General features: G+C 37.3%; 2 protein-coding genes across 4 annotated transcripts; both read left to right on the top strand.

Annotated features, from left to right (window-relative positions):
- Positions 1 to 411: 411 nt before the first annotated feature.
- LOC307009161 (uncharacterized protein) lies at positions 412 to 7,334 on the top strand. 2 transcript variants are annotated; one of them, XM_079632686.1, is made up of 10 exons: positions 414 to 1,156; positions 1,420 to 1,686; positions 1,981 to 2,190; positions 2,276 to 2,632; positions 3,484 to 3,578; positions 3,691 to 3,741; positions 3,984 to 4,365; positions 4,464 to 4,643; positions 5,292 to 5,433; positions 5,723 to 7,333. In XM_079632686.1, the coding sequence occupies exons 1-9, from the start codon at positions 1,129 to 1,131 to the stop codon at positions 5,393 to 5,395; spliced, it is 1,674 nt and encodes a 557-aa protein (XP_079488812.1). In that variant the 5' UTR covers positions 414 to 1,128; the 3' UTR covers positions 5,396 to 5,433; positions 5,723 to 7,333. The 2 variants fall into 2 exon arrangements, with proteins under 2 accessions (XP_079488813.1, XP_079488812.1); XM_079632687.1 differs by lacking the exon at positions 5,292 to 5,433 and having other exon boundaries at positions 412 to 1,156; positions 5,723 to 7,334.
- A 4,539-nt stretch (positions 7,335 to 11,873) lies between these two features.
- On the top strand, positions 11,874 to 20,082 carry LOC307008808 (uncharacterized protein). 2 transcript variants are annotated; one of them, XM_079631977.1, is made up of 10 exons: positions 11,876 to 12,358; positions 12,627 to 12,893; positions 13,186 to 13,395; positions 13,481 to 13,837; positions 14,695 to 14,789; positions 14,902 to 14,952; positions 15,195 to 15,576; positions 15,675 to 15,854; positions 16,503 to 16,644; positions 16,928 to 20,080. In XM_079631977.1, exons 1-9 carry the CDS (start codon positions 12,331 to 12,333, stop codon positions 16,604 to 16,606), a joined length of 1,674 nt encoding a protein of 557 aa, XP_079488103.1. In that variant the 5' UTR covers positions 11,876 to 12,330; the 3' UTR covers positions 16,607 to 16,644; positions 16,928 to 20,080. The 2 variants fall into 2 exon arrangements, with proteins under 2 accessions (XP_079488104.1, XP_079488103.1); XM_079631978.1 differs by lacking the exon at positions 16,503 to 16,644 and having other exon boundaries at positions 11,874 to 12,358; positions 16,928 to 20,082.
- Positions 20,083 to 25,349: the final 5,267 nt, after the last annotated feature.

The following is a 25,349-nucleotide window of genomic DNA, read 5'->3' as shown; positions in this document are numbered from 1 at the left end:
AGCATACTGGCTCTTACATGGCTTTTGGCTTGCTTAGTTGGGAACATTTAATTTAATATTCAAATATTTCAAATATAATATTTAAAAAACAAAAATGTTACAACAAAATTAATCATCACTGAACTTACTTAAGATGGACTATGACGCTATTTTCTTCAGGAAACAAACTTTGTTGCATCATTTTCCTGTTATCTCTGTAAAGCTGCTTTGAAACAATCAGTATTGTAAAAAGCGCTATATAAATAAATGTGACTATTAGACTGTAAGTGCCTTGCGAAGTGGACGCTTTTGCTCAATAATGAATAACAACGAATAATTCCACAGATTATTATAATAATAATAAATATTCAAAAACAATAAATCTCAATAATGACTAATAACATCAAAATAACTTTGTACCTAGCCTAACTGGAGCCCACAACCTAAACCAAACTGGGGCCCATAATAACCCCATCAAAGTGCCCACTCTGAGCCCATGCCCGCATGACACTTATCCTGAGAAACCCCATATGGGGCCCAAATGGACATGTTGGCTGGGCTATTTAATAATAATAATAATGTATTCCGTTTTTTTACAGTCTATGGTTCAGATTAGATGTGTGCTCAGCTCACCATAGACTGTAAAAAATGCTCACGTGCTCTGAGTGATTCGATTTTAGTTGCTATAGCGACACGTGTTATGAATGCCTGTATATTTACATTCAAATCGATCGCTAGCTGTGCATTCATATGATGGATTCGCATTTTAGTTGCCATGGCGACGCGTGTTATGTATTCTCACTGCATACATTTGCACTGAATCGATCGCTATCTGATTGAGAGACGAGACAAATTTTCAGACTTTTCCAGACTATTTTCTGTGAGATTTTGAAGCTGTTCAGAGTATTTTCTGAGAGAAGACTTTATTCTACAACGACATCGGAAGATATATCCTTTATAGAGTTGCATTTTTGAAATAGTTCATATAATTTCTGAGTATATTTTTATTTTATTGTTCTTTTCTTATTTAGAAGTAGTTTTATTACTATTTTTTTTCTTTTCTTTTTTTTTTCGTTTTATAGGAGTATTTCTGAGTATTGTTTTGTATTGTATGTTGTATTGTTTTTTTATTGCAGTTTGGAGGAGGATATGGTTCACATGATTGGTGGAAGAGGAGGTTTGTTTGTTTTATTTGCTTTATGGTACATGTTTGTTATGGTTATGTTGTACAATGATTGACTACTTTAATGTGATGAAAATTGTGCGCGGAATAACATTTGATTCCCCCATTTCCCCAGCAAAGTGATCATATGTATTGGATTCCTTGCATGTGAAATAAACTTTTCAATTGTAACAATTTGTAATTGACCACTGACATTGATTAAGGATAATAATTAAAACATGACTAATTATGTAATGTCTGAAATATTCCATCCTCAGGCCGCTTCAGATCCAGGAGAGCTGCTTTCTCTCAGACGGCTGGTCAGGAGGTTCGGAGAACCGGGTCAGATGACCATGATCAGGATCCACGGCCAGACCCGGCACAGACACAGATCCAGGAGCTTCCTGGAGATTTAACACCTCTGTCTTCTGAGTTTTCTGTTTCTGTGTCCACAGGTCGCAGGAAGAAAGCGTGGTGGCAGAGCGGCAGCCAGCAGAGGCCAGATGATGGACGCCCGTCCACTTCAACTAAACGCTCTCGCAGAGGTCAGAATAGGCTTTAATAAAGACGTTATGGCTCAGTCTCCAGCTCTGACTGATTTGCCATTGTAAATAGAAAGTAAAAAAAAAAAAAAAAAGTAACAATCTGATGTGACCACTGGCATTGATTATTAATATTATTATTTTTTTTTTATTGAATTTTATACATATTTTAAATGGACATTCGTCTAACATTTTCAGAACATTTAGAGAACATTCAAAAGTAACGTTCCCATAAAGAAAATTATTTTCAATTTCTGTTTCTAATAGTGTGTTTTCAATTGTTTTTCTTAATTTCAGAAAAACCTACAGAATCTGGGAAGAGGAAAGGAATTAGTTCTTTCCTCAACAGGGTATGGAAGGCTACGAAGAGTTATTTCCTCTGCTGTTGCCACAGTTGTGCTGTGGATGTTGTGGAGCCTTTCGTCCCTCCACCAGATCTGGAGCCAAAGCCTGATCCTGAGCCATCATCCCCTGCACCAGATCACTCCGGCGTCAAGCCGAATAATGGTAAATATCGTCATTATTTCTCCAAATTTATAATAATGTAAAAATTGTGAAGAAAATTTGATTTCTGAACATTTTCCAAACTCAGGCCGCTCCAGATCCTTGAGAACTGCTTGGACCACAGATTCTTCACCGGGAATCACATCATCATCATCTTTGTCCCTCTCTGAGCACAATGTAGAGAGGAGGTTCTGTGGAGAGTGGTTAAGCCTTAGCAGCAGAGGCTCGTACATCGTTGAATGGAGGTGGAGTGGTGATATTTCGGATAGCCGAAACGAACAGAGCAGTTGCAGCAACTGCTGTTTGTCCGGGTCCGTCAGCCTCGAAGGGTTTCTGTGCCCTCCACTGCCAGGTCAAGTTCCTGTCGAGCCAACAGAGACAGAGACAAATAGCCGAACTGCTCAGGGTGCCATGGAGGATTCTCCAGTGAACTCGATCTCAACAGGTGAGATCGAAATAAGGCTGGGCAGTGTAAAATGTACAGATAGGAGATTTTGCTATTTCATGCATAACTGCTTCAAGTTTTTAACATGTTAATGTCCGTTCAGCAAAACTTTGCAGAAATTTTCTTTCAGATTTTTGATTTTATTTATTTGTTAGAAATATTTTAATTGGAAGTTCGTCTAACATTTTCAGAACATTCAAAGTAAAATTCTCATATGCAAAATTATAAAATAGAAATGTTCCTTTAAAGAAAAAATATTTGTAAAACTTTTAAAAAACTGGACGTTTTGAATGTTTAGGGGAACGTTTAGAAATAAACGGAGCAATTCCAATAGGGTCCTCTCACCATCGGTGCTCATGTATGATGTATCACGGGCTATTAACGTTTTCTTAATTTGATGGGAACATTAGCAAAAACGTTCTCAATAATAAGGCATGAACTCGATGGTACTTGCGCTGTCTGACACACACCCGAAACACACACACACAGAAAGCCGCTTGTCAGACCGCATACGATCCAAATGGGAATTTGGCGACTTATTGCTCTTGAATTGTCAAATACACGCAAAATTGTCAAAATGTCTGTCCTGCCGAGTATTACAGAGTCGGTTATGTCATAAATAAGGCATTGCTATGCATTTTTAAAAAATCAATTAAGCCTGGAAATGTATGTTTTTTTAAACAGTAAATTTAACAGTAATTTTGTCGTTTTGTTTTCCACAAAAAATAAGGCTTAAGGCTTGTTTTCAGAGGATATTATTTTCTCAACACAACCAGCACTGAGATTTTTTAAATAAAACAATGGATCTAGCAAGCTAATATTTTTCTCATATTTTTCTGTTTGTTTTTCAGAGTTCTTTGAGTCTCTCTATAACGTGGGAAAGATGATTGGATCCGGAGGATTTGGCAGGGTGTACAATGCAACACGCAAATTTGATGGCCAAAAGGTAAATCTTACTAACGAATTGTACTAACATTTTGCTCTTGCATGCATCAAAAAATTAATACTTTAATACAAGTGCAATGTCAGGTTCTTGATGTCAATGTTTTTTTTTGCAGGTTGCCATCAAGCGAATTCGCAAGATTGACAACGATCGTTATCTTAATATTGTAAGTTGGCCAAAACCTGAATATGTATTTAGTTGTTTAAGTGCAGATTACTGTAGTCAATACACCCGTAGGAAGCATTAGGTGTAAATGTGATCAATATAAGCCTAGAGGCACCAAATAACTTTGAGCTGGAAAGGCTCTTTTGAACGTATCTAAAAAGATCAAAGAAAATTACTTTAAAAAATGATATGTTTTCTCCAGATTTTTACCCAGCTAACCTTCTGTCTACTACTTTTCTCTAGCCTGGACATCCCGAACCTCTCGTTACAGAAGTGGCGCTGCTGACGATGATGATGCGAGAACCCATAAGCCCCTTCGTCATACAAATGTACGAGTGGTTTGAACATCCTAGAGAATTCACTCTGGTTATGGAGTATCCTGAACCCTGCGAGAGCTTGCTGGACTGCATGACTGATCATCCTCGAATGTATGAACCAGGAGCACGGGTCATCATGCATCAGGCTGTGCTGGCAGTGCAACACTGCATCAAGCATGGTGTTTTCCATAATGACATTCATGCGGAGAATTTCCTGTTGAAGAAAGACTCGGTAGACCTCAAGCTGATAGACTTTGGCTGCGGTCAGCTATTTAGTAGTGATGGCTACGAGAGCAAAACATACATTGGTGAGCATTTTGGGAGTGTGGAAACCTGAATGTAGTGACTTACTAATTATTTGATGCTTTAAAAAAAGCTCAACAATGTGCAAATGTCTTTCTTACAGGAATACAGGATCACTGCCCACCTGAAGTCTTGACAGAACCTCGATTCCACGCCGTCCCAGCAAATGTCTGGTCTCTAGGAGTGTTGCTGTACAAGATGGTGAACGCATGTCGTCCTTTTTGTAATAGAACGGAAATCACAGAAGCCAAAGTTACATTTCATAACTCCAACTTATCCAAAGGTGAGTGAATAATATTGATAACATTGATAAACACACACATAAAGCAAAGGCTTTGTACAGAAACAGTTAAAGGTGAAGTATGTAAGATTTTTATATATAGCTCAGCGTATAGCGAGAGTTTGGGGCGTTGATACTGTAGCAGGCGGACCCATGGGAAAAGAAAGGCAGCTTTAGTTACAGAAGTGAAAGCCAAAATTCGCTACATTCATACCTTCAAAGATTACACACGTCATGAACACGTCAAAGTGAACAGAGCATTGTGATGCTACGCGCTGCAAAGCATTCAATACCATACAGCATCATCATGCACCCGTTCAGAAAGGCACATTTTCATAAAGGCAAATGCACAGCTAAAAGTATTCCTAATATGTTGGACCTGAAACATGCTTTACAAGAACCAGTAAGAGCTGTGTTTGAGATGTTTAAGTCGGGGAAGACGCGATGCACGGAGGGGGCCTTTGCAAGGTTTTGTGAAAATGCTTTATTTTGTCATTTATTCCGCTCGCTGCCACTAGTGTTGCAGAAACTACATACTTCACTTTTACAGTATTAAAGATAAGGAACATTTTACAGTACATTAATCATTTTTTAAATGCTGTTTTCATAGATGCCAACTAACCAGCTCTCTCCTTATTAAAATGTGTACAGAGTGCAGGGATCTGATTAGCCAGTGCCTAGCCCGGGATCCAGCTAAACGCCCGACGTTAGAGCAGATGTTACAACATAGATGGATTACTAATGATCTACAGTAGATTGAAGAAGTTCAGGAGATTCACTCGATCAGTTTCAGGTGTGAGGAAGTGTAACAGATAGAGTAGGATTATTATCTTTTGTTTTCAATTCTGGATTATTTGGAGTGAGATTTTCAAATGTGTGTTCATTGTAATGTTATTGTTATAGTCAAGACAAGTCACCTTCATTTATATCGCACTTTATACACTATAAATACAGGTTGTTTTATAGCGGCTTCATGGTAATAAACTGGAAAATAACAGGATCAGTGATGCAAACAGAATTCAGTTCTGTTGTAAAAAATCATTCATGAGTTGAGTTGTTTATATAATCTTTGTGTTGGATAGGAAATAACATACTTGCTGTCCTTGGTGGAAGGCTTGAGCTCGAGACTTGACCGAAGCCTGAAGTCCAACCCCAACCTGACAGGAACTCAGAGCCTGTCCACGTCTGAGCAAGAACATGAGTCACTGCAAGACTGGAAAGAAGTCATCAAGTCATCACAGGCACATCAGTCAAGGCTAGACAAGTCATCTTGATTTATTAGGGGTGTAATGAATGATATTCAAACCGAACTGAAAAACCGCGATACACCACCCACAGTACGTATCGCGATACTCTCATGCCGTCCCGTACGCGGGACACCCCCCGCCCCCCGCCCAGCCCATTGTTGAGTTTGACCTCACTTTACCTTATGTCACAAAACAACATTTTTCTTCCTTGACATTTGATTAATTAGTAATTAGGGGAATAACAGAACACGTTTTCGTCCTGCGAATTTTCGTGTGTCTTATGTGTGCAAGACGAACACAGCGTTGTAGCCTAACCACCAATAATCCCAATAAGCTCTGCGTTTTCGATAAGAAACAACGTGTCATTTTAAAAATGATGTCCATTTTATCACGAAATTCTAACAATAAATGCCGTTTTGACGCTCTTTAATGTGGCGTAGATCACTATATAGGCGCCTCAGTTTCTCATCCTAATAAACATGAATGAACATCTGAAGGTATGTTGAAAGATACAGTACGACTCACTGAAATGTAGTATATCTCGTGTAATCGCTCAATCAGTGTTTCAACGGCGGAAAGACAGTAAAACGGCATATAAACAATATCTCACGTAGCATTACATTTACCTCAGGCAAGTCACTCAGTGTTCACAGCTTGTTGTCAGCTACAGAAATGTATTATTTCGCTAAATATATGCACTATATTAGCCTATATATTCATTATATTTCACTTAACCTGTTAGTCATATCTTGATTATTTAATGTATGTTTAAAATATCTGTCATGAAAATGATTATATTTCAACAATGAATTGGAGTAAAGACATATAATTCAATTTAGTTAACGCAAAAACTGCCTTATGTGCAGTTTACATACAATTTGTTATTTGATTGTTGATTATTATATCTAAAAATAAATAGCAACTGAATTTAATAGTTTAATAATCTGGGCTCTGTTGTAACCATTAATATTAAAGTAATGTGCAAGTAAAGACTCCCTAAATAGTTTACAGCATTAGTAGAGATACTTTTTTAAAGAAACTTATAATTACTGTATAACTGAATTCATTTAAAGACAGAGACACAATTTGTTTAGTAAACCACTGTTTAATAAAAAAAAGCAACTTTATGTATAGTCCACCACAACCACCCCACCCATCATCACGTCAAAATCGAGGTACGTACCGAACCGTCAGTTGTGTACCGTTACACTCCTATTATTTATACAGCGCCTTATATATGAGCCCTTTGAATAAATGCTTTCAATGAATACAAAAGAAGAAATGCTTTTATACAGTCTCAGCCTATGAGAAACCCGTGAAATGAAAAGGCAAAGACCTATTTCTGTGCTTCCCGAAATAAAAACTATTGCTGATTGGTTCTTGCTGTATCAGTAGCCAATGAGCTCGCTTGCTCAACCTTCAAATACTTTGTTAGCATTTGCTGTAGTTATAGAGCATCACAGTCCCGCCCACAGCCGGTGCCGGAAGTAAAAATTCAATACAATTTCTCCATAGACATTTGGGGTATAAGCCATAAAAACGTAACCATACATGGTAGACTTAAAACCAGCAACGGCTGTACTAAGCGATTGTATATGCTCATATAAACGCCAAAAGTTCATGGGGCACTAACCTTGTTTTGAGATAAATGCCTTTTATTCGCGATGTCTTGGATAAGTACTTCATTACCCACAATCCTAAACAATCCCACAATCCCACAGTGATGCATCTGATTGGTGGAAATCGTGTAAACCCCGCGAAGGTCCGTGGAAAAAACAGAGCGTTGCCATGGAAGCAGGATTCTAACAGAAGAGACGGAACGGACTGTTTTCTTTAGCGGAAGCCATATAAATAGTTTTTAAATCAATACATTCCTGTTTTAATTAATATTTTGTGTCAAATTATTGATTTATTTGGTAGGTAGCCATGTAATATAGCGAGTTGGTAGTTATAGCGAATACAGGCTGATTCAAGACCCCTCCGCTTCGCGTCGGGCTCATAACGTTAATTAACGTTAGCCTTTCGGGAGTTGTATTCGCTATAACAACCGCCTCGCTTTACATTATCCCTTACTTATCGTTCACTTTAGATAGGCTACTGTAGCCTTCATATGGTATGAGTCATATCAAGCATTTTATGATAACCTAGGCATAACGTTACCTCTTCATGCATTTACTGAACATTTGTATAATAATTCATGGCAAGTTAATAAACTGAATATGATGGTCCAAGAGCAGACCATGCATCAGACCGGTGGCGTTGTGCACTTTCTGGTTTGCTGACCATCACTTTTTAATTTACACTCGTGGATATTAAGAAAATACATTAAATGTTATTACAATTAAGAATGAACTATAACTTCATGAAAATGAGCATGGACCTCAACCTGTTCTGTCAGCAGAGTGTCCTGTGTCATAAAGGGCTTTGAAATAAACACACAAACTAACGTTACACACTGACTGAACACACATGTGTTGACGACTGAGACTGAGCGGTGATTTGCAGTCAGGTACAAAGCACTGCACCATGTTGCTAACGTTATCGTTAACCGCTTTCACACACGCACACAATATAAAATACACGATGATAAATATAAAATTCAATACACAATACCTATATAAAACACTAGTATTTTTATTTACACGATTACTATTGAAATAACTGCTATTAACTAAACATTCACTATATAAAATTCACTCAAAAGGCTCTTTCGCGGTTTGCTTCAGTCGATTTCAGTGAGGCGCGGTGGTTTATGGGATGAGTAGTTCCTTCGCTCGGAAATGAAAATATGTACACAGTCTTGTACCTTTGCCTTTTTTTGGATTTTCTCTTCGTTTTTTCACTCGAAATGATATGTTGTATGCTTATGAGTTCAGCCGTAGCTGGTTATCCTCAGACATGCTCTAGAACTCTTTAGATACAGATTTTTCCAAAAGTCAATGGGAGAAATGAATGGGAAATTTACTTCCGGCACCAGAGCTCTCTCGGGCTGTGGGCGGGACTGTGATGCTCTATAGCGCGCTCCACCTGAATTAACTGATAATTAAATACAGTCATGTATATATGAAAACTTATGGTGAATATATCTAGGCTACAGTAGATCATATCCAGGAATAAACTTTTTTCCACTGTATTATATTTTAGTGAATTTCTCTGACACCATACATGTCACAGTTTTAAGTCTGGATGTCCTGTAAAGAGCACATTCAGAGATAACAAATGTTTGGATGTTTTACCATGACAACAACAACTCCCTGGACTTTAAAAATGACTGACATTAATTTAGTGATCAAATTTAGCGCTCTTATGGAAATATAATAAAATGTTGTAATCATCATTCAAATCTGACTAAACTTCAAACTATTTGTCTTAAATCAATATCTCAGGAAAATGTTGTGGGGTTTCTAATAGAAATATATCCTTATGTTACAAAACAGGGCATTGATTTCATACATGTCCACTGTATAGGACACCACGACTTAAATCATGTTCATCCAACATCAGGCATTTTGGGAAACACAACAAGTGAATAGGGAAAGAAATTATATATCAATATTCCTATGAAATATTAGATATTATTATGAAAATGTTGCCAATTATTACTCCCATTATTACACTTCTGTTTTCATTTCATGTTCCCTGTAAGAACACATTAATATGCGAATTAGATACAGTGATACATTGTATCAAACGGGACTACCCATTAATGGCCATTTTACCCACATATTGCATAAAGTAAAATGATATATCAATTAATTCCGTTATATATATGGTAACATAGTTGAATTGTTTAAACAACTGAGTCCTGGAGGACAGCATAAGATATGAATAAAATATATTTTTTCAAAAATGTTTTTGTCTCTCCATTTGTTTATTATTTATGATCTGTTTGGCTGTGCATTTACTGAATGAGAACTGTGCCACTGTACGTCCGACAGTTTGCACTGTAATTATTTCCTTTTTATTCTAAACTGTTTTAATTATTTAAATTAATTCTATGTAAAGCACTTTGAATTACCTTTGTGTATGAAATATGCTATATAAATAAACTTGCCTTGCCAAAGCAATGTAATGACATGGAAAATACTAAATAAAAAATGTTCTGTGTCTCTGGATGAAATATTACATTGTCCATCTGATCCAACTATGTGCATTATTCATTTTCAAAAACACAAAATTCAATTGTCTCTTGTAGGCTATATATGAAGACCAACAGTGAATTTTCTACAGATATTTTAATCCGTAGTGCAGATCATTACACTGTTTATCTTATATATGAATGTTTGGAGTGCCGATTTAATGATGTTATATTGCCGTATATCTGGACGCATCAGGAACAACAGGGCCGTATATCTGCTCCAGGTCTGCAGCCTCTAGAAGTTCCCCACGTGACTCTTCACATTTGATGTATATTCGTTGAAATAACCATGTTTCTGTTTAGTTTTATCTTACATTAAGATGAATGACACCAGCCTCCAGCCATCACGGGTGCTGAATTTTCAGCATCATTACACCAGTCTTCAGTGTCACGTGATCCTTCAGAAATCCAATTTACCAATTTTTGAAAACAATTTTGTATGCTATTTTAATTGTAATATTATTTCACAATTCTACTGTTTTTACTGCATATTTGATCAAATAATACAGCCTTGGTGAGCGAAGAGACTTCTTTCAGAAACATAAAAAAATCTTAATGCTTCCAAACTTTTGACTGGTACAGTATATGATTGTATGTTTATAAACAGATGTTTTGTTTTAGAATTGAATATATGTAAGGGATAATGTACATCCAGCCGGTTGTTCTCTCAAAATAAACCCCTGACAGGGTGATCAGGACCCCGAAGTGCTCCAGCTGTATATTTTTGGAAATAAACATTAGAAAATCATAAATGGGCTTTTTCGTTTTTGTCTTGTTATGGGATACTTTATTCATTTGGATTTCTTCACCACTATGACCCGTTCGTGATACTGAAAGCTGATTGTCCTTGGTGGTTGTATGTGGTGTAGCGACAATGACCTTTTTGTCACTTAGAGGTGTTGTAGGATTATTTCTGACGCGTGAGATCCAAGCAAGTCCAGTCCAGTACTGCATTTATCCCTTTATTTGTCACAGTTCAGAAAACACATTATAATCCACAAGTTTGCATGTCCACATACGATCCTGACAGTGTCAAAAATTGTTTGCTTCCCTCATTAGTTTTTACAGTCTGTGGTTACACCTGATTTCACTTGCTCTCTACCTATCAATTAAACCAACACTCCACCCAGTGTCCAACAGTGGAACTACAACAAATTATAAATAGAGCATACTGGCTCTTAAATGGCTTTTGGCTTGCTTAGTTGGGAACATTTAATTTAATATTCAAATATTTCAAATATAATATTTAAAAAACAAAAATTTTACAACAAAATTAATCATCACTGAACTTACTTAAGATGGACTATGACGCTATTTTCTTCAGGAAACAAACTTTGTTGCATCATTTTCCTGTTATCTCTGTAAAGCTGCTTTGAAACAATCAGTATTGTAAAAAGCGCTATATAAATAAATGTGACTATTAGACTGTAAGTGCCTTGCGAAGTGGACGCTTTTGCTCAATAATGAATAACAACGAATAATTCCACAGATTATTATAATAATAATAAATATTCAGAAACAATAAATCTCAATAATGACTAATAACATCAAAAATAACTTTGTACCTAGCCTAACTGGAGCCCACAACCTAAACCAAACTGGGGCCCATAATAACCCCATCAAAGTGCCCACTCTGAGCCCATGCCCGCATGACACTTATCCTGAGAAACCCCATATGGGGCCCAAATGGACATGTTGGCTGGGCTATTTAATAATAATAATAATAATGTATTCCGTTTTTTTACAGTCTATGGTTCAGATTAGATGTGTGCTCAGCTCACCATAGACATAGACTGTAAAAAATGCTCACGTGCTCTGAGTGATTCGATTTTAGTTGCTATAGCGACACGTGTTATGAATGCCTGTATATTTACATTCAAATCGATCGCTAGCTGTGCATTCATATGATGGATTCGCATTTTAGTTGCCATGGCGACGCGTGTTATGTATTCTCACTGCATACATTTGCACTGAATCGATCGCTATCTGATTGAGAGACGAGGCAAATTTTCAGATTTTCCAGACTATTTTCTGTGAGATTTTGAAGCTGTTCAGAGTATTTTCTGAGAGAAGACTTTATTCTACAACGACATCGGAAGATATATCCTTTATAGAGTTGCATTTTTGAAATAGTTCATATAATTTCTGAGTATATTTTTATTTTATTGTTCTTTTCTTATTTAGAAGTAGTTTTATTACTATTTTTGTTTTGTTTTGTTTTTTTTATTTCGTTTTATAGGAGTATTTCTGAGTATTGTTTTGTATTGTATGTTGTATTGTTTTTTATTGCAGTTTGGAGGAGGATATGGTTCACATGATTGGTGGAAGAGGAGGTTTGTTTGTTTTATTTGCTTTATGGTAACTTACATGTTTGTTATGGTTATGTTGTACAATGATTGACTACTTTAATGTGATGGAAATTGTGCGAGGAATAACATTTGATTCCCCCATTTCCCCAGCAAAGTGATCATATGTATTGGATTCCTTGCATGTGAAATAAACTTTTCAATTGTAACAATTTGTAATTGACCACTGACATTGATTAAGGATAATAATTAAAACATGACTAATTATGTAATGTCTGAAATATTCCATCCTCAGGCCGCTTCAGATCCAGGAGAGCTGCTTTCTCTCAGACGGCTGGTCAGGAGGTTCGGAGAACCGGGTCAGATGACCATGATCAGGATCCACGGCCAGACCCGGCACAGACACAGATCCAGGAGCTTCCTGGAGATTTAACACCTCTGTCTTCTGAGTTTTCTGTTTCTGTGTCCACAGGTCGCAGGAAGAAAGCGTGGTGGCAGAGCGGCAGCCAGCAGAGGCCAGATGATGGACGCCCGTCCACTTCAACTAAACGCTCTCGCAGAGGTCAGAATAGGCTTTAATAAAGACGTTATGGCTCAGTCTCCAGCTCTGACTGATTTGCCATTGCAAATAGAAAGTAAAAAAAAAAAAAAAGTAACAATCTGATGTGACCACTGGCATTGATTATTAATATTATTATTTTTTTTAAATTGAATTTTATACATATTTTAAATGGACATTCGTCTAACATTTTCAGAACATTTAGAGAACATTCAAAAGTAACGTTCCCATAAAGAAAATTATTTTCAATTTCTGTTTCTAATAGTGTGTTTTCAATTGTTTTTCTTAATTTCAGAAAAACCTACAGAATCTGGGAAGAGGAAAGGAATTAGTTCTTTCCTCAACAGGGTATGGAAGGCTACGAAGAGTTATTTCCTCTGCTGTTGCCACAGTTGTGCTGTGGATGTTGTGGAGCCTTTCGTCCCTCCACCAGATCTGGAGCCAAAGCCTGATCCTGAGCCATCATCCCCTGCACCAGATCACTCCGGCGTCAAGCCGAATAATGGTAAATATCGTCATTATTTCTCCAAATTTATAATAATGTAAAAATTGTGAAGAAAATTTGATTTCTGAACATTTTCCAAACTCAGGCCGCTCCAGATCCTTGAGAACTGCTTGGACCACAGATTCTTCACCGGGAATCACATCATCATCATCTTTGTCCCTCTCTGAGCACAATGTAGAGAGGAGGTTCTGTGGAGAGTGGATAAGCCTTAGCAGCAGAGGCTCGTACATCGTTGAATGGAGGTGGAGTGGTGATATTTCGGATAGCCGAAACGAACAGAGCAGTTGCAGCAACTGCTGTTTGTCCGGGTCCGTCAGCCTCGAAGGGTTTCTGTGCCCTCCACTGCCAGGTCAAGTTCCTGTCGAGCCAACAGAGACAGAGACAAATAGCCGAACTGCTCAGGGTGCCATGGAGGATTCTCCAGTGAACTCGATCTCAACAGGTGAGATCGAAATAAGGCTGGGCAGTGTAAAATGTACAGATAGGAGATTTTGCTATTTCATGCATAACTGCTTCAAGTTTTTAACATGTTAATGTCCGTTCAGCAAAACTTTGCAGAAATTTTCTTTCAGATTTTTGATTTTATTTATTTGTTAGAAATATTTTAATTGGAAGTTCGTCTAACATTTTCAGAACATTCAAAGTAAAATTCTCATATGCAAAATTATAAAATAGAAATGTTCCTTTAAAGAAAAAATATTTGTAAAACTTTTAAAAAACTGGACGTTTTGAATGTTTAGGGGAACGTTTAGAAATAAACGGAGCAATTCCAATAGGGTCCTCTCACCATCGGTGCTCATGTATGATGTATCACGGGCTATTAACGTTTTCTTAATTTGATGGGAACATTAGCAAAAACGTTCTCAATAATAAGGCATGAACTCGATGGTACTTGCGCTGTCTGACACACACCCGAAACACACACACACACACACAGAAAGCCGCTTGTCAGACCGCATACGATCCAAATAGGAATTTGGCGACTTATTGCTCTTGAATTGTCAAATACACGCAAAATTGTCAAAATGTCTGTCCTGCCGAGTATTACAGAGTCGGTTATGTCATAAATAAGGCATTGCTATGCATTTTTAAAAAATCAATTAAGCCTGGAAATGTATGTTTTTTTAAACTGTAAATTTAACAGTAATTTTGTCGTTTTGTTTTCCACAAAAAATAAGGCTTAAGGCTTGTTTTCAGAGGATATTATTTTCTCAACACAACCAGCACTGAGATTTTTTAAATAAAACAATGGATCTAGCAAGCTAATATTTTTCTCATATTTTTCTGTTTGTTTTTCAGAGTTCTTTGAGTCTCTCTATAACGTGGGAAAGATGATTGGATCCGGAGGATTTGGCAGGGTGTACAATGCAACACGCAAATTTGATGGCCAAAAGGTAAATCTTACTAACGAATTGTACTAACATTTTGCTCTTGCATGCATCAAAAAATTAATACTTTAATACAAGTGCAATGTCAGGTTCTTGATGTCAATGTTTTTTTTTACAGGTTGCCATCAAGCGAATTCGCAAGATTGACAACGATCGTTATCTTAATATTGTAAGTTGGCCAAAACCTGAATATGTATTTAGTTGTTTAAGTGCAGATTACTGTAGTCAATACACCCGTAGGAAGCATTAGGTGTAAATGTGATCAATATAAGCCTAGAGGCACCAAATAACTTTGAGCTGGAAAGGCTCTTTTGAACGTATCTAAAAAGATCAAAGAAAATTACTTTAAAAAATGATATGTTTTCTCCAGATTTTTACCCAGCTAACCTTCTGTCTACTACTTTTCTCTAGCCTGGACATCCCGAACCTCTCGTTACAGAAGTGGCGCTGCTGACGATGATGATGCGAGAACCCATAAGCCCCTTCGTCATACAAATGTACGAGTGGTTTGAACATCCTAGAGAATTCACTCTGGTTATGGAGTATCCTGAACCCTGCGAGAGCTTGCTGGACTGCATGACTGATCATCCTCGAATGTATGAACCAGGAGCACGGGTCATCATGCATCAGGCTGTGCTGGCAGTGCAACACTGCATCAAGCATGGTGTTTTCCATAATGACATTCATGCGGAGAATTTCCTGTTGAAGAAAGACTCGGTAGACCTCAAGCTGATAGACTTTGGCTGCGGTCAGCTATTTAGTAGTGATGGCTACGAGAGCAAAACATACATTGGTGAGCATTTTGGGAGTGTGGAAACCTGAATGTAGTGACTTACTAATTATTTGATGCTTTAAAAAAAGCTCAACAATGTGCAAATGTCTTTCTTACAGGAATACAGGATCACTGCCCACCTGAAGTCTTGACAGAACCTCGATTCCACGCCGTCCCAGCAAATGTCTGGTCTCTAGGAGTGTTGCTGTACAAGATGGTGAACGCATGTCGTCCTTTTTGTAATAGAACGGAAATCACAGAAGCCAAAGTTACATTTCATAACTCCAACTTATCCAAAGGTGAGTGAATAATATTGATAACATTGATAAACACACACATAAAGCAAAGGCTTTGTACAGAAACAGTTAAAGGTGAAGTATGTAAGATTTTTATATATAGCTCAGCGTATAGCGAGAGTTTGGGGCGTTGATACTGTAGCAGGCGGACCCATGGGAAAAGAAAGGCAGCTTTAGTTACAGAAGTGAAAGCCAAAATTCGCTACATTCATACCTTCAAAGATTACACACGTCATGAACACGTCAAAGTGAACAGAGCATTGTGATGCTACGCGCTGCAAAGCATTCAATACCATACAGCATCATCATGCACCCGTTCAGAAAGGCACATTTTCATAAAGGCAAATGCACAGCTAAAAGTATTCCTAATATGTTGGACCTGAAACATGCTTTACAAGAACCAGTAAGAGCTGTGTTTGAGATGTTTAAGTCGGGGAAGACGCGATGCACGGAGGGGGCCTTTGCAAGGTTTTGTGAAAATGCTTTATTTTGTCATTTATTCCGCTCGCTGCCACTAGTGTTGCAGAAACTACATACTTCACTTTTACAGTATTAAAGATAAGGAACATTTTACAGTACATTAATCATTTTTTAAATGCTGTTTTCATAGATGCCAACTAACCAGCTCTCTCCTTATTAAAATGTGTACAGAGTGCAGGGATCTGATTAGCCAGTGCCTAGCCCGGGATCCAGCTAAACGCCCGACGTTAGAGCAGATGTTACAACATAGATGGATTACTAATGATCTACAGTAGATTGAAGAAGTTCAGGAGATTCACTCGATCAGTTTCAGGTGTGAGGAAGTGTAACAGATAGAGTAGGATTATTATCTTTTGTTTTCAATTCTGGATTATTTGGAGTGAGATTTTCAAATGTGTGTTCATTGTAATGTTATTGTTATAGTCAAGACAAGTCACCTTCATTTATATCGCACTTTATACAATACAGGTTGTTTTATAGCGGCTTCATGGTAATAAACAGGAAAATAACAGAATCAGTGATGCAAACAGAATTCAGTTCTGTTGTAAAAAATCATTCATGAGTTGAGTTGTTTATATAATCTTTGTGTTGGATAGGAAATAACATACTTGCTGTCCTTGGTGGAAGGCTTGAGCTCGAGACTTGACCGAAGCCTGAAGTCCAACCCCAACCTGACAGGAACTCAGAGCCTGTCCACGTCTGAGCAAGAACATGAGTCACTGCAAGACTGGAAAGAAGTCATCAAGTCATCACAGGCACATCAGTCAAGGCTAGACAAGTCATCTTGATTTATTAGGGGTGTAATGAATGATATTCAAACCGAACTGAAAAACCGCGATACACCACCCACAGTACGTATCGCGATACTCTCATGCCGTCCAGTACGCGGGACACCCCCCGCCCCCCGCCCAGCCCATTGTTGAGTTTGACCTCACTTTACCTTATGTCACAAAACAACATTTTTCTTCCTTGACATTTGATTAATTAGTAATTAGGGGAATAACAGAACACGTTTTCGTCCTGCGAATTTTCGTGTGTCTTATGTGTGCAAGACGAACACAGCGTTGTAGCCTAACCACCAATAATCCCAATAAGCTCTGCGTTTTCGATAAGAAACAACGTGTCATTTTAAAAATGATGTCCATTTTATCACGAAATTCTAACAATAAATGCCGTTTTGACGCTCTTTAATGTGGCGTAGATCACTATATAGGCGCCTCAGTTTCTCATCCTAATAAACATGAATGAACATCTGAAGGTATGTTGAAAGATACAGTACGACTCACTGAAATGTAGTATATCTCGTGTAATCGCTCAATCAGTGTTTCAACGGCGGAAAGACAGTAAAACGGCATATAAACAATATCTCACGTAGCATTACATTTACCTCAGGCAAGTCACTCAGTGTTCACAGCTTGTTGTCAGCTACAGAAATGTATTATTTCGCTAAATATATGCACTATATTAGCCTATATATTCATTATATTTCACTTAACCTGTTAGTCATATCTTGATTATTTAATGTATGTTTAAAATATCTGTCATGAAAATGATTATATTTCAACAATGAATTGGAGTAAAGACATATAATTCAATTTAGTTAACGCAAAAACTGCCTTATGTGCAGTTTACATACAATTTGTTATTTGATTGTTGATTATTATATCTAAAAATAAATAGCAACTGAATTTAATAGTTTAATAATCTGGGCTCTGTTGTAACCATTAATATTAAAGTAATGTGCAAGTAAAGACTCCCTAAATAGTTTACAGCATTAGTAGAGATACTTTTTTAAAGAAACTTATAATTACTGTATAACTGAATTCATTTAAAGACAGAGACACAATTTGTTTAGTAAACCACTGTTTAATAAAAAAAAGCAACTTTATGTATAGTCCACCACAACCACCCCACCCATCATCACGTCAAAATCGAGGTACGTACCGAACCGTCAGTTGTGTACCGTTACACCCCTATTATTTATACAGCGCCTTATATATGAGCCCTTTGAATAAATGCTTTCAATGAATACAAAAGAAGAAATGCTTTTATACAGTCTCAGCCTATGAGAAACCCGTGAAATGAAAAGGCAAAGACCTATTTCTGTGCTTCCCGAAATAAAAACTATTGCTGATTGGTTCTTGCTGTATCAGTAGCCAATGAGCTCGCTTGCTCAACCTTCAAATACTTTGTTAGCATTTGCTGTAGTTATAGCGCGCTCCAACTGAATTAACTGATAATTAAATACAGTCATGTATATATGAAAACTTATGGTGAATATATCTAGGCTACAGTAGATCATATCCAGGAATAAACTTTTTTCCACTGTATTATATTTTAGTGAATTTCTCTGACACCATACATGTTCACAGTTTTAAGTCTGGATGTCCTGTAAAGAGCACATTCAGAGATAACAAATGTTTGGATGTTTTACCATGACAACAACAACTCCCTGGAGTTTAAAAATGACTGACATTAATTTAGTGATCAAATTTAGCGCTCTTATGGAAATATAATAAAATGTTGTAATCATCATTCAAATCTGACTAAACTTCAAACTATTTGTCTTAAATCAATATCTCAGGAAAATGTTGTGGGGTTTCTAATCGAAATATGACCTTATGTTACAAAACAGGGCATTGATTTCATACATGTCCACTGTATAGGACACCACGACTTAAATCATGTTCATCCAACATCAGGCATTTTGGGAAACACAACAAGTGAATAGGGAAAGAAATTATATATCAATATTCCTATGAAATATTAGATATTATTATGAAAATGTTGCCAATTATTACTCCCATTATTACACTTCTGTTTTCATTTCATGTTCCCTGTAAGAACACATTAATATGCGAATTAGATACAGTGATACATTGTATCAAACGGGACTACCCATTAATGGCCATTTTACCCACATATTGCATAAAGTAAAATGATATATCAATTAATTCCGTTATATATATGGTAACATAGTTGAATTGTTTAAACAACTGAGTCCTGGAGGACAGCATAAGATATGAATAAAATATATTTTTTCAAAAATGTTTTTGTCTCTCCATTTGTTTATTTATGATCTGTTTGGCTGTGCATTTACTGAATGAGAACTGTGCCACTGTACGTCCGACAGTTTGCACTGTAATTATTTCCTTTTTATTCTAAACTGTTTTAATTATTTAAATTAATTCTATGTAAAGCACTTTGAATTACCTTTGTGTATGAAATATGCTATATGAATAAACTTGCCTTGCCAAAGCAATGTAATGACATGGAAAATACTAAATAAAAAATGTTCTGTGTCTCTGGATGAAATATTACATTGTCCATCTGATCCAACTATGTGCATTATTCATTTTCAAAAACACAAAATTCAATTGTCTCTTGTAGGCTATATATGAAGACCAACAGTGAATTTTCTACAGATATTTTAATCCGTAGTGCAGATCATTACACTGTCTATCTTATATATGAATGTTTGGAGTGCCGATTTAATGATGTTATATTGCCGTATATCTGGACGCATCAGGAACAACAGGGCCGTATATCTGCTCCAGGTCTGCAGCCTCTAGAAGTTCCCCACGTGACTCTTCACATTTGATGTATATTCGTTGAAATAACCATGTTTCTGTTTAGTTTTATCTTACATTAAGATGAATGACACCAGCCTCCAGCCATCACGGGTGCTGAATTTTCAGCATCATTACACCAGTCTTCAGTGTCACGTGATCCTTCAGAAATCCAATTTACCAATTTTTGAAAACAATTTTGTATGCTATTTTAATTGTAATATTATTTCACAATTCTACTGTTTTTACTGCATATTTGATCAAATAATACAGCCTTGGTGAGCAAAGAGACTTCTTTCAGAAACATAAAAAAATCTTAATGTTTCCAAACTTTTGACTGGTACAGTATATGATTGTATGTTTATAAACAGATGTTTTGTTTTAGAATTGAATATATGTAAGGGATAATGTACATCCAGCCGGTTGTTCTCTCAAAATAAACCCCCGACAGGGTGATCAGGACCCCGAAGTGCTCCAGCTGTATATTTTTGAAAATAAACATTAGAAAATCATAAATGGGCTTTTTCGTTTTGTCTTGTTATGGGATACTTTATTAATTTGGATTTCTTCACCACTATGACCCGTTCGTGATACTGAAAGCTGATTGTCCTTGGTGGTTGTATGTGGTGTAGCGACAATGACCTTTTTGTCACTTAGAGGTGTTGTAGGATTATTTCTGACGCGTGAGATCCAAGCAAGTCCAGTCCAGTACTGCATTTATCCCTTTATTTGTCACAGTTCAGAAAACACATTATAATCCACAAGTTTGCATGTCCACATACGATCCTGACAGTGTCAAAAATTGTTTGCTTCCCTCATTAGTTTTTACAGTCTGTGGTTACACCTGATTTCACTTGCTCTCTACCTATCAATTAAACCAACACTCCACCCAGTGTCCAACAGTGGAACTACAACAAATTATAAATAGAGCATACTGGCTCTTACATGGCTTTTGGCTTGCTTAGTTGGGAACATTTAATTTAATATTCAAATATTTCAAATATAATATTTAAAAAACAAAAATTTTACAACAAAATTAATCATCACTGAACTTACTTAAGATGGACTATGACGCTATTTTCTTCAGGAAACAAACTTTGTTGCATCATTTTCCTGTTATCTCTGTAAAGCTGCTTTGAAACAATCAGTATTGTAAAAAGCGCTATATAAATAAATGTGACTATTAGACTGTAAGTGCCTTGCGAAGTGGACGCTTTTGCTCAATAATGAATAACAACGAATAATTCCACAGATTATTATAATAATAATAAATATTCAGAAACAATAAATCTCAATAATGACTAATAACATCAAAAATAACTTTGTACCTAGCCTAACTGGAGCCCACAACCTAAACCAAACTGGGGCCCATAATAACCCCATCAAAGTGCCCACTCTGAGCCCATGCCCGCATGACACTTATCCTGAGAAACCCCATATGGGGCCCAAATGGACATGTTGGCTGGGCTATTTAATAATAATAATAATGTATTCCGTTTTTTTACAGTCTATGGTTCAGATTAGATGTGTGCTCAGCTCACCATAGACTGTAAAAAATGCTCACGTGCTCTGAGTGATTCGATTTTAGTTGCTATAGCGACACGTGTTATGAATGTCTGTATATTTACCAAGTGGCAACCTCCCTGTCTCTCTCTTGAAACCAACACGGAAGTGAATTTAACGGCAATTCGTCGACTGGCCGCTTGAGGCTGGCTGCAGAAGGGAGTCAAATCTGTAACTCCCGCATGTTAAAATGTCCAACTTTACAGCAGAAAAAAACATGTTTACAGCCTGGTTCTCTCTGTGGCTTTATAGATACAGCTAATTTTGCCCTTCATAACAACTGTGAGGGGGGTGAATTTTTTTAGAACTCACCCGTTTAGTTGATTAATATTTAAAGTTCTGCAAAATTAAGGGTGTGTCCACTTTTGAGTGACAGGTGGATTCCCGCTGATGTAAATGCTAGCCGGTTAGCCGTCACTTCACCTCAGCAAATTCCAGCTGCTGAACTTGCCATCTCTGCCGTGTTTGTTCTTTTTTTCGGGATTATTTCATATAATTTAATACACCCATTACTTCGCCCACGGCTTTGGATTCCGCCGTTGTCGTCGAGTATCATACGAGAGAACAACCAGCGCTGTATTTCAGTTGTTTTCCATTTAAAATGGACTGAATAATAAAGCTCTCTACGAACTTGACGAGCGATGCCACCCTGAAGGACCATAGACTGTAATAAAAGAGTGACTGACATGTATGCACATAATCACGGTCACACTCACACACACTCTCGGAGTAATATTGTAAAGTTACTGCATAATACATTTTCAACTAGCAGAATAGCTGTACAGAATCACGATACACAGTCTCACTTGTAGCTATGTCTTTTAACTATTATAATATTTCGAAGGGCAAAAACAGGACCTTTTTAATTGGCATTCTGATTTTAATCATCAACTGTCACTTTAGCGCGAGCCCCTGTGCAGTCGCAGACTTGGTACTGTCAGTAGCATATAGCATTAGCTCCCAAGCCTGCGCTAACCATAGACAGTATATAAGATGGACACAGCGACCCCATAGACTTCAACGGAGAAAAGTGAAGCCCATTTGAAGCACTCACTTCCTGATCGACAGGCGAACTGCGCAGGCTCAAACTGAGCTTGAACACGTGAGCAACGTGTCTGACAGCTGTCAGTCTTCTAGTAGCTGTGCGGAGAGAAATCTGAATCATTCCCTTCCGAATCTCGCAGAGACGGAGAGCGTGAGTATTAGCTGTCCATGAACTAGCAGCAGGATCAACTTTATCACTCTCTGTGGGCTACTCCCTTCACTTTATCGGACTTAATGCCTCCACGTTCCCCCGATTGCCTGCGAGCTTCTACGCCGGTCTATACTGTAATTTCTCTACAGTGCGACAGAGAGTCGCGTGAGTTATGACGCAATCGTTAGCCTATTTTTACAAAAACGGCTTCTACGGGGCCATAACGTAAGGTACAAGGTAATGGAGCCTTTTATACATTGTCGAGTTTCTTTAGAAATAAATAATGGACAAATGGAGTCTTTGGACGCCTCAGATGTAAAGTTATTCGCTGTCAAAGTGATGCAAAAATGAATGGGAGTCAATGGAATGCTAACAGCAGGTGAAGTTCTGCTACAATGGCGGCGCCCGCGGAGGCTTCAGTTTCCGGCGGATGGATTACCCCCTTGGCGCTAACCATGGAGCTAACTCCATAACGTCGCGCTAGGTGGGCGTGGTTTCAGATAGCCAGGCTCCTCAGCTCCGCCTCTTTGCCCATATTCTGTTATCCGGGAGTGACGAGCGGTGACGCGAGGCCAAGATGGCGACGGCCGGCTCCGCCCACTTTAGGCTTCAAAAATGCTCTTCAGAAACCTACGGGTGACGTCACGGACACTACGTCCATATTTTTTTACAGTCTATGTACATAACACGCGTCGCCATGGCAACTAAAATGCGAATCCATCATATGAATGCACAGCTAGCGATCGATTTGAATGTAAATGTACAGGCATTCATAACACGTGTCGCTATAGCAACTAAAAATCGAATCACTCAAAGCACGTGAGCATTTTTTACAGTCTATGGTGAGCTGAGCACACATCTAATCTGAACCATAGACTGTAAACAAACTGAATACATTATTATTATTATTAAATAGCCCAACCAACATGTCCATTTGGGCCCCATATGGGGTTTCTCAGGATAAGTGTCATGTGGGCATGGGCTCAGAGTGGGCACTTTGATGGAGTTATTATGGGCCCCAGTTTGGTTTAGGTTGTGGGCTCCAGTTAGGCTAGGTACAAAGTTATTTTTGATGTTTTTAGTCATTCTTGAGATTTATTGTTTCTGAATATGTATTATTATTATAATCTGTGGAATTATTCGTTGTTATTCATTATTGAGCAAAAGCGTCCACTTCGCATAATACTGATTGTTTCAAAGCAGCTTTACAGAGATAACAGGAAAATTATGCAACAAAGTTTGTTTCCTGAAGAAAATAGCGTCATAGTCCATCTTAAGTAAGTTCAGTGATGATTCATTTTGTTGTAAAATTTTTGTTTTTTAATATTATATTTTAAATATTTGAATATTAAATGAAATGTTCCCAACTAAGCAAGCCAAAAGCCATGTAAGAGCCAGTATGCTCTATTTATAATTTGTTGTAGTTCCACTGTTGGACACTGGGTGGAGTGTTGGTTTAATTGATAGGTAGAGAGCAAGTGAAATCAGGTGTAACCACAGACTGTAAAAACTAATGAGGGAAGCAAACAATTTTTGACACTGTCAGGAACGTATGTGGACATGCAAACTTGTGGATTATAATGTGTTTTCTGAACTGTGACAAATAAAGGGATAAATGCAGTACTGGACTGGACTTGCTTGGATCTCACGCGTCAGAAATAATCCTACAACACCTCTAAGTGACAAGGTCATTGTCGCTACACCACATACAACCACCAAGGACAATCAGCTTTCAGTATCACGAACGGGTCATAGTGGTGAAGAAATCCAAATGAATAAAGTATCCCAAAACAAGACCAAACGAAAAAGCCCATTTATGATTTTCTAATGTTTATTTCCAAAAATATACAGCTGGAGCACTTCGGGGTCCTGATCACCCTGTCGGGGGTTTATTTTGAGAGAACAACCGGCTGGATGTACATTATCCCTTACATATATTAAATTCTAAAACAAAACATCTGTTTATAAACATATAATCATATACTGTACCAGTCAAAAGTTTGGAAACATTAAGATTTTTTTGTTTCTGAAAGAAGTCTCTTCGCTCACCAAGGCTGTATTATTTGATCAAATATGCAGTAAAAACAGTAGAATTGTGAAATAATATTACAATTAAAATAGCATACAATTTTTTTCCAAAAATTGGTAAAAAAATAAGAATTATTACAGTTTTTCTCGATTGCTTAAACACATTTCTTGAAACTATGCCTCATATTCTCAAAACAGTAAACACAAATCCATAACGTCTCACCCAATTCCCCAAACATCCTATTTTCAGGTCAAAATGAAGCTCTACACTCAAAACCATTCACTCTTGCTGAAAAACCAAACTTTGTCCTCAGACTGGACACACAAGCCATCAAAATCACACACACTACAACATAGTCTTACACACTGGTGTAATAAATTCAAAACAACATTTCCAAAACTGGTAAGTTATGTTGCTTTTGGTTCCCCCCCTCACAAACCTTTTCACATGATGAACACAAAAGACACAACCAATGGATACATTGGCATATTTTTATTCATTCATGTACTCTTGTAAAAGTACTGTTTTTTTTTTTTTTTACTCTCTCCTCTAATTTTTTTTACAGTAAATATATTTACTTACATAAGATATGTGTGTAACCATCATATGACAGTAAAAGAGCACACACAAACCTTATTCAAATATGGAATTGTATTGGAATG

The sequence above is a fragment of the Phoxinus phoxinus genome, assembly GCF_949152265.1.
Source record: "Phoxinus phoxinus genome assembly, chromosome: 13".
Classification (NCBI taxonomy): Eukaryota; Metazoa; Chordata; class Actinopteri; order Cypriniformes; family Leuciscidae; genus Phoxinus; species Phoxinus phoxinus.
The sequence above is the reverse complement of the archived record's forward strand: the minus strand, read 5'-3'. Positions and strand labels throughout refer to the sequence as shown.